The following is a 15,941-nucleotide window of genomic DNA, read 5'->3' as shown; positions in this document are numbered from 1 at the left end:
ACCACGGCCGGCTCGCTCCCCTGATCGATCGAACGAAAGCGTGCACCATACGGGTCATGTGCACGTCCCTCGTGCAATTAATGCGCCGGGCCCACGCGACATGCCACGGCAAGTACATGCATGTACCGCTGCGCTTCTACCATACACTACCGCGAGGATGTACGAGAAGGAGAACAATCATCTGTACGGCATACACACGTCCCTGCAGCGCGTGCATGCCGTCCTATATATTGCAAAAGAAAAACAAAATACATAACGATATATGTGGCTGATGGATAGGACTAGATAAAAAGTTATAGTTTACGATATAATATATATACACACGACAAATCTATTCTACGTCTAGATGCAGAACAGACTTGCGTTCCACCACTACCCAGTCTGGTGTCCATGCTCCAGTGGTGGCCAAACCTCGACCGACCGAGCCTCGTCGCCCTGCTCCACTTGCCATACACGTCCTGCCTCCGCAGGTGGTGGCACCAGCGGCTACGCTCCGAGCACCTAGGGGTTGCGGTGCGACAGTGGTCCTAGCTCATCTCGGACGTCCCACTCCTCCTAAACGTCACGCTCTGGGGCGTTGTCATCGCCGTCGAGTCCGTCACGCTCATCTCCCTAATGTGCTGCTTCTTCATCTTCTGCGGTTGCACCTTATGAAGTTGGCTGCTACGTTAATGCTGCTAGTATGTATGATTACTTCATATGATGTGTTTGTTTCGTTGTGTACTTGGTGAATTAGCTATGCTAGCTAGGTTGCTGTCTTGGTAGTGGTAACTATGATGCTTTGTGATAATTCTTAATCACTCGAGTCAATGGCATGAAATGTGTGCCAATATATGAGTGAGTATTCTACAACTAGAGGCATTGTATTATACGCTTAGCGGTTTGTAACTGGGGTCGTAACTGACTATCTTGTAGATCGTACCTATAATATTTTTGGAATTGTAAGTGGGGGTGTGCGCAGAGGTGAACAGGTTTCATCACATAACAAAAAAGTACATAATTACGATCAGAGAAGGTACCGAGTTACGACTATATATATTTATAGTAACTGACCTATCTTATGGATCGCAAATATACTGCTTTTAGGATCGTAATTAGGGATATACGTAGAGGTGAACAAGTTATGATCATATGATAAAATATACATAATTACAACTAAAGAAGTTTACCGAGTTTCTACCGTATATATTTGTAGTAACTGATCTATCTTGTAGATCACAACTATATTATTTTTTGGATCGTAACTGGAGATACGCGTAGAAGTGAACAAGTTACGATCAAATAAAAAAAACATAATTACGACTAGAGAAAGTTACCATGTTACGATCATACATATTTGCTTATTCAATATTTGACATACTAGTCTTATATCATCGTAACTTAGAATATGTGAGATTATGAAATTACTTTTTAAGATAAAAATATACATATATGATTTTAAGATTTCCAAACTAAATATTTTTAAAACTATTAGTCAAAATTAACTGAACCTTTTTTTTAACGACATGTATTTATAATATCAGCTGTGGGCAGGGCACGGCATCCGTGCATATATCTCTACTTGGTGCTCTTCCTCCTCTGCTTTTCCCCTCTCTCGCGTCCGTGCCTACCAAAGGCGAGCCCGATGTGATTCCCCAACTGCTGCCCATCGATTGGTTGTTTCAGTGGCAAGCCTCCTTTGTTTTTCTTTGATTTTTTTCAATCATTCTTCTTACCTGCAATGTGCATGTACGTACACACGTACATTACCGGCTCTTTGCTGATCTGTACTATGTTTCTTATTTGGTGGCTAATTAGTTTCCATTAGCCAGTATTCTTCTAACTTGCGTTGGAAGCGAAATGCTTGTACGTGCGTGTGAGACATGAAGTATGATATGAGCCACGTAGGAGGCTAGGTATAGTATCCGGTACGTACTCACAGTGCTCCTCCATCGAATGACAAATGTCCAGTCTTCAGAAACGGCAGTACGTAGAAACCGCTCCATGTGCAGAGAAAGTACCGGTGAACGTAGGGGAGCTTTTGCTGCACTTGTAAGCGAAGCTACGGAAATGAATGCTGAGATAGCTACTAGTACTATATACGCCCAAGACCAAAAAAATATGTACATATGGATATGAATGGCACAACTGTTCGTTATAGTTTGAGCTTGAGCGCATGCATGTACCTTCCATTGGTCCTTTTTTTGCTCTGTGGGTGTGAGCGCGTGCAGTGAATCCAAGACGCCGAACATGTACTGTACAACTATATGCGTGTGTGTGATTCACTCTACCTCGACTTCCACAACATCTGTGCGTACCGTACGAACGTTGAAAATCTGACCAGAAGAGAGCTAGTTGTATCAGTGCTGGGGCTCACAGCTCAACTGCTACTAGTGCAAGAAGAAGCCGAGATGGATCGGCCGGAGTCAGTGGAGTTGATACCGAAAGATCGCTGCGGCATGATTTCTTTTCCAGCTATGGGTAGCCTTCGTGGTAGCCTTGCCGACGAAATTGCAAAAGGCATCTGACCGGTTCATCACGTACGGCCTTCATCCATCTGTACTGTAATCTGGCATGTCTCCCCGGTGCTTTCGCTTCACATCTTCCATTCACATCCAGGCGTGCTTTTTACTTTTTTTTTTCTTCCGATTGTTTACTGCAGGGAGCACCGCTTTAACACGACTCGGAGTGTCGTCTTATCAGTGCGCGGGACGTGTCCGGCGACCTATATATACCTACACGGCTACACATGATCTGATAACTGAATGATTCGATTGGTGGGGAGACATACATGGACGTGCGCGAGATGGCAGCAGAATCCCTCGCCTCCGTGCCGTGGGAACTTCACCGCCGGCCGGTTAGGACGTCGTACGTGCGTGCCCAAAAGAACCCCCACGAACGACCCGTTTCCCGCGAAGTTTTCCCGATCGTTCGACCATCCAAGAGCGGCACGGTGGGTCGCCATCTCCCCTCCCCGGCCGGCCCCGCGCCCGCTCGCGTCGCTTTCGAGGGGCCGAGGGACGCCGCTGCCGTTAGCCGGCCGGCTACCCGGTGCCGGGAACAGGACAAGCCGAATCCCCTCGCCGATATCGCCGCTCGCGTCGCCACGCGGCTCTGGCGAGCTACCGAAAAGGCACGGCGCGAGCGCGCGTACGTAATAACGGCCGGGTCGGATGGATGGGGCTGAGCTCCTCCTGTTCGACCGCGCGAGTTTGCGCCACCATTGCGTTCGTACGTGCGCGCGCGATATCCCTTCGGCTACGTCCATTGGCGTGGTGAAACGACTTGGAATGGGACAATTAACCAAGCCACGCACTCGGGGGGGGTGCTGGTCTCCTCGGGTGTTTTCCGCGCTCCCGTGGGCTTCGAGTGCCTTCCTTTTGGATTGGTGTTCTGGATTGATAGAATGACAGGACACTAATATGCATCTGAATAATAGTATGATGACTTGTTGTTTAATAATTAATGTAGATACCGTCATTTATTTTTGACATTTCTGAACCAAGACTTTTTCTGAACAAACGCTAAAGAACAGCAAATGCAATCAGTAAGCATAACCAGTCATCAGTGATCCAAGATAGAGAGTAAATGACTAGAAGAAGTGTATGGAGACATCGAGTGCGGAAACTGTTGTATTGTACATCCCAGATCAGAGAGCCCAATTCAGCTGATATCAAGAACAGAACTTCAGGGGTGCTACTACGTTTTAGCATCTCACGCATGTACTGTGTATATTATCGTGAAGCAACAGCTAACAACAATAGCGACCCGAAAATTAGTTCCTCGTCTCGGGTTTCCCCAACGCAAGGAAATACCTGTCACAATTTCACACTGCAGATATACACACATACCAGTGTAGATTAAGGTTGTTCTGATAAAGAATACAGTGTGGCGTACAGGAAACCGGTTTCACTTTCCCTTCAGAACTCCTAGTAGTAGTAGTACTCATAAGCATACTGCTTATTGCTCAATACTCAGCAGTTACTAACATTACCAAATCCTATACAACCAGCTCTCGTTTGCTTTCCATTCAAAACGAACACTCAATAGTCACAATATTATCCGTATTCAAACGTTTGCCGTATTTGAGAAGGTAAAGAACAATAAGAGCCAACACATTATACATACACGTCAAAAGATAGTTCAGTTTCCGCACTAAAGAAAAAACGCTTATTGTAAGCAGGTAAATGTTGAAAACATCTCGGCAGCTCGTGCTGACAAGCATGCACAACTCCAAACATGAGCTTAGAAGTACAAGTTCTTCAGCTTGAAAAAAATAGCTCGTATAGGGAACTTCTTGAGTGTAATAGTTTGGCTCTACTGTCTACAGGGAACTCAAGTAGAAGAACGGAAATAAATGGTTAAGGCTAAGCTTCTGTAATAATGCCACCAGATGTTATAACTCAGTAGCACCACTCCACAAAGTGGATAAAATAAACACGTGAAATAGAAAAAGTAAATGAATCGGAAAATAGAATGAAAGAATATGTCTGCTGGCCCTTACGTAACACAATTACTAGGTGAAATTGAGGATGAGGCTTCTTCATTTGGTTGCAGCCTCATACGGCATTTCCAGGCCTCCCAATATTTCCTTGCTCCGCTAACTGGCAAACAGAACAACCAGAGACTTCAAGCAGGACCATGGCCTGCCCTTTTCTTCTCTCTCGGAGGTATCTTCAGCAAATTCTTCATTGTATCATATGCCGTGAAACCAATAGCCACTGAGGGCACCACCTACAAGATAACCCATGTTTAAACACTACATATAACATGACAGCCATAGTCCCAACTCCCAATATGAATATAAGAAAAAACGCAAGAAAAACAATTAGCCAGAAAGCTTCCAGGTACAGGCAGTAGTAAAGGGAAAGTATCAAGATAAGCACGTGCTCCATATGTTCTTCAATAGCAAGAATTTGTGATTTCAAGTTTAACAACAAGAATTTGCCACATCCAAGAATAAATATATAAGGAAACTCAAACTACTAATAAGAACAGGGGTTACTAACAAAAAATGGTCACATAAGGTTATATAGAGCATTCACGAAAAACAACTTACTAACACCAGGGAACATCAGCACTAAAAGACGCTTTCCCACAGAAATATGCAATCACTTGTCTATTTTTTTCATTCATATATCTTAAAAGTAATGCCTTACAAATTCAGCCAGATAAGAGCAAAAACATGCAGTAGTACTTCGCACTAACAAAGGAACAAAACACAAGTTCTAAATAAGAATGCAAGTGTTTCAGACAATGTTATAGTGGGACACTTGCAAACAATAAAGGCTTGTTCAATGTATTCAGAAACTAAATAGGCTCACAAAAAATGTATAGTCTCGCCATTTGGGACAAAAGGTTAGGCAACTAAGCATGCAAGCTACAATGAATTGAACCTAAATGTCAAGCACTATCTTCAGGACTACCTTGATGTAGTTGAGGCTCAAGCCAGCGAATAATTGTCTCCATCCCTGTGTTTGTTTGATGATCATGAGCCCTTGGAATGTGCCCCTTATTCGTGGGCCATCAAATTGATCATGTTGGTGACTTTGAACCTATAAAAGGGAAACAGATACAAAACAGTCAGAATGCTAAAAAATGAATATAGGAAAAATCAGTAAGTATCTTCTAAGAATGAAAATAGTATACAGAGTCAGCCCACCTGCATCTGCCTCCTGACAACATCTAAAGGATAGGTCAGAGTTTGTCCAAATAAACCAGCAGCAGCACCACATGACAGCTTCAGTATTACTGAATTTTTGTAATCTTCCGGTACATGTGCCTTCAGTCCTTCATATATGTAGAATTTAAGACCAGCATAAGGAAGTATTCCCATGAGCGTTGGACCTGAAGGAAAATAGTAAAGATATGAGCTACAACAGTAAACAGTATAATAGAGCAGTGATAAAAGTAATAAATCTATCCAGACATTAAAAAAATGACCGCATCTAAATCCACATGCTCATCGCAGTTAAGGACCTGACGAGATTTTCAGGTGTCTGAATAGGAAATAATGATAATATGACATATGAAGGGGATAACCATACCTACACCTCGATACAGAGCTCGCACTCCACCTTCTGAGTAAACACCTCTAAAAACATCCCTTATTCCTCCATATGTTGGCTGAGCATTTGTCCTTTTCAAAGTTCTACTGAGTTGGTCTGAACTATTGACCTATGACAAAAGATAAACAAGTTCAGCCCTGCGAATCAGTCTGGTTTGGTGTGTGTGAATTTTCAAATTGAAAAGTTTCAAGATTTAAAGCTTGGAATAGATAACACAAGAAAGTATAAGCATTTCAATGTACAAACCAGTTTGGCCAAAAACTAAGGTTAGTGTTGGTCCTTGCACCTGATGAGATGCTTGGCAGATGGTTTATAATTTAGTTAGCATTTTCTTATGGTTGTGGTGCAATTACTACTCACCCAGTTTACAAATAAGTGTCATTATGAACATTGGCATGTTCTAAAAAAGTTTGAGCAGCAAATTTTTTTAACAAAAGAGACAAGTCTACGAAGGTGCATTTCACAAATAATGTAACAGTGTCATTTTCATTTGACAAATACAGATACTCATACAGAAATAAAACATTCAGGGATCAAAAGTTTGCTGATCGATTGATTTATCTGTCACTGACGTTATGACTTATGAAGCAATTTATCTTAGTACTATATGCTTACTCCCAAATGAAGTGTTGATGTACAAGTGAAGATTCAGACAATAATCCAGAATGAAAAAAAGGTAACGCGATAAAGGAGTTAAGATCAATAAGACATAAATCGGTGGACAACAAAAAACCTGGAACGCAAGCTTAGTCCTGGCCAAATCCAAGGGATAAGTACACAACACTGCAGTTCCCCCTGATGCTGAGCCAGCTAAAAGATCTACTAAAGGTCCTGTCCCCAGTGAGGGGCAGTTATTCAAGATCCAACACCTATATCGCTCATACGCCATATAATGTAATGCAGCATAAGGAACAATTCTCAGCACACTGGCACCATTTCCCCTGAAAGTACCATCAAGACACGGTTAGTAAACAAATATTATATCAGGCCCCAGTCCTCACATTGTAATGGTTTAAATTGCTACGCACTTGTAAAAGCCCATGATTCCGTCATGTTGCCTCAATTTCTTCAAGGATTTGAGAACTCCAAGAGACCCAAACTCATTTGTTCTAGTCTACACAAGCAGAGTCAGAAAATAAACACCTATTAGGCATCAGTCGATCACAATCATGTCAAAACATATAATTTGAATGAGAAACAAGATGTAATAATCCAAAAATAACATCAGGCTAAAAGTATGTCACAATTTGCAAAATTAATCAAGCAGCTGGTAGTTACTACAGCATGTTGCATCTACAACGGCAACAGAAGCAGAATTTCAACCCACACATCAAGGAGACCACGAAATGCAGCTTGGTATTCTTTAAGAAAACGACATGTTGGAGTTAAAGGCACCGGAGGAGTTGCTAGGGATTTGCCTCTTGCCTATATCACAGCCTACAAAAAGATGTATGGGTAGCTCCAACCTCCAACCAAGCTGAGTTGAGCAAATTATGTTTTCTGGTCATGTTTAAAGTCCAGGATTTAGAGGCCATCCAGCACAATCTGATCTTCTGCGACTCTTAGTTATGCTTGTGGCATCAATTTCATTGGCACAAAAGACATGTGCACGGGCTGGCATCCTACAACAACCAGAATTGAATGTGTACATAACGACGCCATCAATCTACTACATTCTACACAAACCATCTTTCATTCATAACATGAGAATGAGATTGATAGTTTTGACTTAGAAAAGACGTTCTCAATATCAAAGACTGGGTTATCACAGGCTTCAAAATCATCTTTTCACTTACAATGTTGAAGGTGACATTCTGAAGCAAATCCTGTATAAAGCCGCTCACGTCCGTCAACTACGCTGACAAACTAGATGATTGCGCAAACCAGAATCTTTTTTTCTTTTAGCAAACACGGGAGCGAAGGGTGATCCCCACCTTCGCGCACCAGAACCTAATCGCAGGATTATAATCCGACTTACTGGTAATAGGCAGGTATATTCACGGTACGAACGAGGACCACACGAACCTGCAACAATATCTTGACGCGCTCGAGCGGCGCGATGGCGGTCTTGGAGAAGGCGCCGGCGACGCCGCCGGCTATCATCTCCTTGGCGAAGACGGGTATCAGGTCGAGCAGGCAGAGATCGACCCGGGCTGCCGCCACGGCCGCCGAGCCCTGAGAGGGGGTGCCCATGCCGCCGTCGCGCTCCTCTCATCCAAATCAAGCACCCCTGCTGTTAGAATCTCCTCAGGGGCGGAGTCCGAAGGGATCCCGCCGGACGGGGCGCGCCGCCGTCCAAGTCACCCCTCCTGCCTCCGCCGCCGCCGGAGCCGAACTTGACCGCGGCAACGACGACGACCTGCGCAAAGGGTGGCTTGCGGGTTTCTCTTTTTCTTGTGCGCGTTTACGGTTTACCAGGTAGAAAAAGGCAGGAAGCCTATGGCGGAGCGGCCACGGACGAGTAATATACGGGAGAATCTTCGTTCTCGTTAAATATCAGACCAAATTGGGTCTCTTTCTAATTTCATGCTATGCCGACTTAACTTCAGGTCGTCTTCGGAATCCAGTGCCTAGAGTGTTTTGAGACGTCGATCGGAAAATAAACTTATGTCAAAACCAACAATGAATTTATGGATGGATTTATATAATTTATGAATGAAAAAAATAAGCTAATAAACTGCCATCTGCGATGGTGTGCAGGGGCGGATTTCGAGTTAGGGCAACTTAGGCTGCAGCTTCGGTCGTGGCTCAATTTTCTAAGTATCCACTCTTATATTCTTCAACCCATCTTGTACTACTATGATTTTATATTAGTCGTTGCTCATCTACTAATTACACAGGCCTAAAGGTTACCCAGTCTTACCAGACCGAGAGCTCTACCACTTATGGTATAAATTGAGTGTAAACTTCATATTCCATCTGGTCAGCAACAACACTAATTAAAGAGAATTAGAGTTTGGGGCCATCTTTAAGCCCTTAAAGTTAGTTACAGCATCTTCAGCCAAGTTGCTAAGCCACTCGACATTGCTAGGTGTAGCAATTTGGGTCCAAAAATGGACTCGGTCGGCTCCCTTCCCTTGTCATTTTTGTCAGATATCAAGAAGACAACTTCAAGTCAAATACTTGGCAAAATTACCACCCATAAGATGACCATGAACATGAGGGTTGAAGTCTATCCTCATTCGACGTCAAGAATCTTGCTCTCACAAGCAAGCAAACATCATGCCCACACATGAAGACGAAGATAAGGAGACAAGAGCAAGAGTCAAGCTCAAACGAAGATGATGGAGATGAAGATGAAGATGAAGACAACAATAAAAATGATGAGCAAAACACATCAAGTGATGAAAAAATAGATTCCGAAGTCGCCAAACTCATCTCTCAAAGGGAGAAGAACATTAAGAAGAACAATGCTAAGATTGATCAACGAATCTATATGAAAGACTTGATCAAAATAATTGATCACATCAAGAAGGAGAAGAAGACTAAGAGCAAGAGGAAGACAAGGAGAAGAGCCAAGCATTTGCAAGCATGGGAAGATGGGTAAGTGAAGATGAAGATTCAAACTCATATGATAAGAGTTTCACTACCCACCCCTCCAAGATAAGCTCTTTCTCAAGATCGTCATCACGCAAGCCATCATCACATAAGTGCCTTATGGCCAAAGGTATGCAACGCAATATAAGTGATGATAAATCCGATAATGATTCTCCCTCCTATGATGAATTCCATTTGATCAATGAGCAATCTAAGGCCCTTAAGAAACAAGCTAAGGAACTTAAGAAATTCAATGCCCTCAATAACATTCATGCTACCTTTTGTTTCTAATTATGAACGATTATTGAGCAAATTCAATTTGCTAAATAAGGAACATGATGAGTTTAAGGCAAAATTTAAGTGCATTGAATCTCAATCTACATCTCTATTTAATTTTAATCCTAAGCTAGACGCTTCTATTTCTTGCAATGATTTATTGATATATCACGCTCACCCTTTTTTAATGAGATATATGTTGAGAATATTTTTGTAGAAATGTCTAATGAACTCATTGCATAAGAAAAATGATGAGCTCAAGTAAAAGACGAAAAGCTCAAGAAGAACTTGACAAGATTAAAGGGCAAGAACCATATTCAACCTCCTCATGATAACCATGCTACCATGATAAAGAAGCTTATGGAGGTGTCCACCGTGACATGTTTCAAATGTCATCAATAAAGCCACAAGAACTTCCAATATAAGCAGGTCAAGAAGGAAACAAAGAAAAAGAAAAAAATAATAAACCTCTCCAACAAGACCTTCAACATCTACACCAAGCCTAACTACAAGATCAAAACTATGAGCAACCATTACAAGCTAAAAAAAGAAAAATAGCAAGCTAGTTGCACATATGGTTGGGAGAAAGAATTGGGGTAAGAACCAGCCTATTTAGATGCCCAAGGAAGTTATCACCAATATGAAGGGGTCCCGAATCGATTTGGATTCCAAAGAAGACTTGAAGCTCGATACGACTATAGGGATTTGGAGACTTAACTCGTAAGATGAAGTGAATGTTTAGTCATAGAAGCCAAGTATATAAGATTAAGCGCTTTGATAAAGATTATGATCATTATATACCTAAATCCTTATCTAAAGGTAAAACAGGTAAATGGTAGTTAGACTTTTTTTTTTTGCATCTAGCATATTTGTCTTGTCTAGAATTACATGTGCATATTTTAATTTATTGCAATGCCTAGTTTTCATATGGTAGGTTACTTGTGTTTATCTCTAACCTATGAGCAACCTACATATTTCATTAGTTGTAGATTCTTTTTATAGCATTAGTTTTATAATTGGTATCTTTTTTGTGTTATGAACCAATCTATATGGTACTCTTTCTATTGTTATTAATAACAAGTGCATATGTCTCGTAAGTATTCAAAATTTGCATGCACACTTTTAGGAGAAGTATATTGTTGTGATTTTGAGACTATGTTAGATGTATCTTTTGCAATCTTATGGAGAAATCAACACGTCCCTGAAAGTATGCAATGCTTAAAAGTTTTAATTGGTATCATTGTCAACTTATTTCTACATTTAAGCTGCCTCCATGTATGATATGATTTAAACTTTCTATCTGTACTTATTGTCTAGATGTGCATATATTGCTATATTCCTACAAGTGGTATTCATATGTGGGTCTCATTATATATATGCACATATAAATGGGGAGTTTAGATTATATCAATTGATATCAATGTCTCATATCCTCACTGATATATCTTTTCAATTGGTATCATTTCATTTGATCATGATTTATGAAGCTCTCTCATATGTGCTTTAACGTTTTTTTTCTCGAATTCAATATATGTTTGTAGCACTTTTTGAGATTATTAACAAAAGGAGAAAAGTTTGATGATCAAAGCAAAAGGCAAAGATACAAGATATCTAGAAATACCGAAGTTGATAAGAAGCATCATGAGACACCTAGGTTGATAAAGATGGACAAGCTCTTGCATGGGTCGATCAAAGAAAATAGTGGCAATGGAGAAAGAGAGAGCCGCAACAAAAGAGAACTAAATGGTAAGAATATGCATCCAAGTAATATGGTAAGTGTCGGAGGGTAAACTCCTATCGCAGGGATCCGGAGGGACCCCTTTTTGAGATTCGGCTTGGGGGATGATTCTGAATATGTTTGCGGGAGAAATAAATGGGTGTAAATGCGATGATAGGTGGGATGGAATGATCTAATACAGAATGAAGTAAATGCACTAGAGGTTTTTAGACAGGTTCGGGCCGCACTGAGCGTAACACCCTACTCCTATATGGATGCTATAAATGCCCTGAGAATGTCCCTCAGGGATGTTGCTGGTTACCAGAATATTTGTCTATCCTAGAGCTTCGAGCTCCTTGTTCTTCGATGGTCTCAGCTTCTGTGCTTGTACTGAATGTTCTTCGAGTCTTGGCGTTTGTGTTCCAGAGTTCCTCCATCTGTCTTTGTCCGCGCCCATCGGCTCTCTTAAATACTCGTCAGCGTCGGCGGTAGCTTGCCCTGAAAGGGAGGGCACGAGTTCCAAGGTGCCATAAATGGAAAGGTAGTCATCATGGGCTGCTGCGCGAAGTGACGGGGGGGGGGGGTTGAAAACGCGCCCCCCGTCCGGTCTCGGTCGTTATGATGGCGTTGGCAACTGGCGCCGTGGAGAGGACCCACCGGGCAGCCACAGAGCAGCCCGACGTGCCCGTCCGGTCTTGTTTGCCTAACACAACAGGGCGGCAGGCGGGGCGCCTTGGGCCTTGCTATGCTATCCCGAGGCGCTCCGGATGACGCGGGATGGGACCCGTGCATTAAATGTCCCCACGCCCTCCTGCCAGGATGTGGCAGAGACTGACACCGAGCGTGGCAAGAGCAGTTAGAAGTGACAGGCCACACGCCCTCTTAAATGCGGCATCGGGCCTTTCACTGGCTGACACCTCACCGCTGGACCCCTGTGGGGGCCACCGGCGAAGGACTTCTTGTGCCATCGGGGAACCGAGTGCTCGGGGGTCACTGTTCACATCCCCGAGCACTCTCTCCCGGAAACGCCCTTTCTTGGTCCCCGGCGAACCGAGTGCTCGGGGGCCACTGTTCACATCCCCGGGTACTCTCTCCCGAAATTGACTGTTCGGGCCCTCGGGGAACCAAGTGCTCGGGGGCCGCTGTTTGCAGCCCCGAGCACTCTCTCCCGGAACTACCTTCCTTGGGTCCTCGGGTACTCGGGTGCTCGGGGGCCACTGTTCGCAGCTCCGAGCACACCCTTCCCGGTACTCAACTTTTCTGGTCGTCAGGGGACCTGGGTGCTCGGGGGCCACTATTCATGACCCCGAGCACTCTCTTCCCGGCACTTGATCTTCGTAGATTATCGGGGAAACTCGGGTACTCGGGGACCACTGTTCATGGCCCCGAGCACCTCCTCCCGGGACTTAGTCTTTTCGTACTTTGCGGAGATGACCCCCGCGGGAGGGCGCCATGTGGCAAACTGCTGGTCTGGCCTCGGGATTCGGGGACCCCTGGTTCCTGATTCACCGACAGTAAGGCTTTGTGCTCTTTACGATTGGTATCATTTATTATTTGCCAATTGCTTTGGTTATGTTGTCATAAATCACAAAAAATGGGAAGATTGTAGCAAAAATGATCATATTAGACTATGATTATGATTTTGGTGATTAATGATAATATAGTCATTGTGACTAACATGCTTATTAAGAATATATGTTAGTAGGTCTCATGGATGCAATACATTAAGAAACCATAGCAGTCGGAAGAAAAATTGATTGAATTGGAGAAGTCTCAGGAGAATTGACCATACAGGAAGGTCTGATGCAGAGGAGTTTGCACTTACCAGATCATTATGCGCAGAGGCTGATAGCCTCATCGGTTAGTCCAATCCTCTAATTTTTGAACTCACCGAAATATTTCTGACAAAGTGGGAGAATGCTGATGACCTCACTGGATAGTCTGGTGATATATACTGTATAACAACAGAGTATTTTTTTCAGAAAAGAATGAAAGTGCAGAAGACTGAAGATCAACCCACTAGAAGGTCCGGTGGTTGGTATGTGTACACCTGAGTATGACACCGGAACATTTCTAGCAGAGGTGACTGCAATTATTGAAGAATGAAGATTAACTCACTGTATAGTTCTATGATCATAGAGATAGTTACACCGGAGCATTTTTAGTGAAAAGAAGAGAATGTTCAACTCACCGGATGATTCGATGTGAATGGAATGAATACTGGATAAGTACACCATGGTATTTTACACATAGAGACTGTAAAGGCTTGGATAGCTAAAAATAACTCATCGGAAAGTCCGATGATAGACTTAAAGGCACATCGGAGTGTCCGGTGTTTATAGAGGTTGTGAGTGAAATTTTAATGGCTAGTTTTTGAGTTTGTACTCACTTTATATTCCGATGTTAGTACTATTGTTCTTACCGGATCATTCGGTGTTAACAATATTTCTGAGCCGTTAGAAAAACGGCTAGTTGACGGGTTTGAGGCTATAAATACCCCTCCACTTAGTCATTTGAAGGTGTGTCATGTTGTTGGAGTCTAGAGGAAGCTCATATACAATTGAGAAGACATCCAAGCCACCAAAGCGCTTAAAGTGATTATCTAAGGCAATTAAGCATAAGATTAGAGAGTGTTTAGTGCTTATAGGCCTAGAGTGAGTTGTAGCTAGGTGTTGCAGCTTGAAGAAGGGATCAAATAGTGATCCTAACTTGTACCGAGTGGTACATCGGTACCTTACAGTCTTGGTGACTCGTCGGTATCTTGGCCTTTGTGGCTTAAGCTTGTTGACCCTCCGACTTGGTGTGGAGCAGTGGCAAGATACGTGTATAGGAACACAGAGATCTTTGCCTTGATGGCTCAAGCTCCGAAGTGATCACGACGGTAAGTGACTGGAAGAGAGGCTAGTAGTAAGATGTTGCATTGGTGGTTTGATGACTCATCATACTTGAGATATTGTCTTGGTGATTTGTTAGCTCAAGAGCCATGATCGGAAGAGACTTGATGACTGGGAGTATATTCTTTGTGGAGTTTCAACGTGAACTATGGGTAATATTAATGTCATCGATATCACAAGATTAAAATCTCTTGTATTGAGTTTGTCTCTCTATTTTATTTACATTTTCGTATTTATATATTTGCAATTATTTTGTTAGAGTATGTTGTAATCCTTTTGAACAGTAGAGTAGACACACTAGATAAACCTAGAACATATTTAGATAGAATTTGATATAGATTTATCTTATGAAATTTTTAGAGTCAATTTATTTTAAATTTCTAATTATTCTAATTTACCCCTCTCAAGATGTCACAGTTTCTCATAGCCAGTCTTTTCCGTCGTGATCATCATTAGATGATAAATTATGTAGATTGACAATATTAGAATGACATCAGTAGATCCCTCGTAAAAAAATCATTCATAATTCGGTAATAAAATAATCTAAAGATATACAGTTGTTTTTATCTGAAACTACATGATTAAAAAAAATGCTACTGAAAGTGCCACGTTGGAAAACATGTTGATGTTGAGTAGATGCTCTCAACCCCCGTACGACGAGGGGTGGCAGTGGCGAGGATCAAAGTGAATTCCGTGAGGTCCGGATGGTTAGAGATTGGATAGCAGTTGCATTCGAAAGAAAGAAGAAAAGCAGGAGACTTAGAAAAAGAGGATGAGTCTGCGTATGACAAGTGGGCTATGGTGTTTATTTTATTGTTTTTTTAGTAACTCTACTCAAACATGCACAAGTAGAAGTGTAGCATATGTTTAATGGAGCTCTAGTTTAAAAAAAATTGTAATTGGAGTCGTGAGTATATTAAGTATGTTTGAGTTTTTAAGAAATTTTGAAGTTAGAGCTGTAGGTGTATGGAGAATGTTTGAGTCAATTATTTAATTTTAATTTTAATAAAAATAAAGATTTAAACTATTTTACTTTTTAGCATATAATCCTATCATCTGACGTGGAGTTGGAAGTTAAAATTTTACTAAACAGGACCGTGGTGATATAACCAAGACTTTGGAACACCCGAGGCAAACTTTCAACATGAAGACATGGAGGAACAACACGATTTTATGCTAACTAAGCATTGGTAATAGGATTCTAAGGTACGTAAAAAAGACCCTCGTTGCTCCCCATCGGCCTAGCTGCTTGAGCATCCTCGCCGTGCTGCCCCCGTCTCCAGTATGAATTATCGATAGGCTAGCAAGATTCTATCGTTACGTGGGCCTTAAGCATCTAGGCTTTAGCCGCTAAACAAGCGAGCCATCCCACTATGGAATACTTCGTCTTCCTCCATAGTCTTTGCAGGAAACCAACTTCACCTTTCTCCTCCAACCTCCATCCGTGCATCCATGTACATCCATGACTGC

General features: G+C 42.3%; 1 protein-coding gene across 1 annotated transcript; it reads right to left on the bottom strand.

Annotated features, from left to right (window-relative positions):
• Nucleotides 1-4,237: 4,237 nt before the first annotated feature.
• LOC133918978 (mitochondrial carrier protein CoAc1-like) lies at nucleotides 4,238-8,494 on the bottom strand. Its single transcript, XM_062363158.1, has 7 exons — nucleotides 8,073-8,494; nucleotides 7,076-7,161; nucleotides 6,781-6,988; nucleotides 6,027-6,156; nucleotides 5,642-5,826; nucleotides 5,406-5,534; nucleotides 4,238-4,713 (listed from the first exon to the last, which is right to left on the bottom strand). Exons 1-7 carry the CDS (start codon nucleotides 8,238-8,240, stop codon nucleotides 4,609-4,611), a joined length of 1,011 nt encoding a protein of 336 aa, XP_062219142.1. The 5' UTR covers nucleotides 8,241-8,494; the 3' UTR covers nucleotides 4,238-4,608.
• Between the last annotated feature and the right edge of the window lie 7,447 nt (nucleotides 8,495-15,941).

Source organism: Phragmites australis, chromosome 1, assembly GCF_958298935.1.
Source record: "Phragmites australis chromosome 1, lpPhrAust1.1, whole genome shotgun sequence".
NCBI lineage: Eukaryota > Viridiplantae > Streptophyta > Magnoliopsida > Poales > Poaceae > Phragmites > Phragmites australis.
Note: the sequence above shows the minus strand (reverse complement) of the source record. Positions and strands in the feature narration are given on the sequence as shown.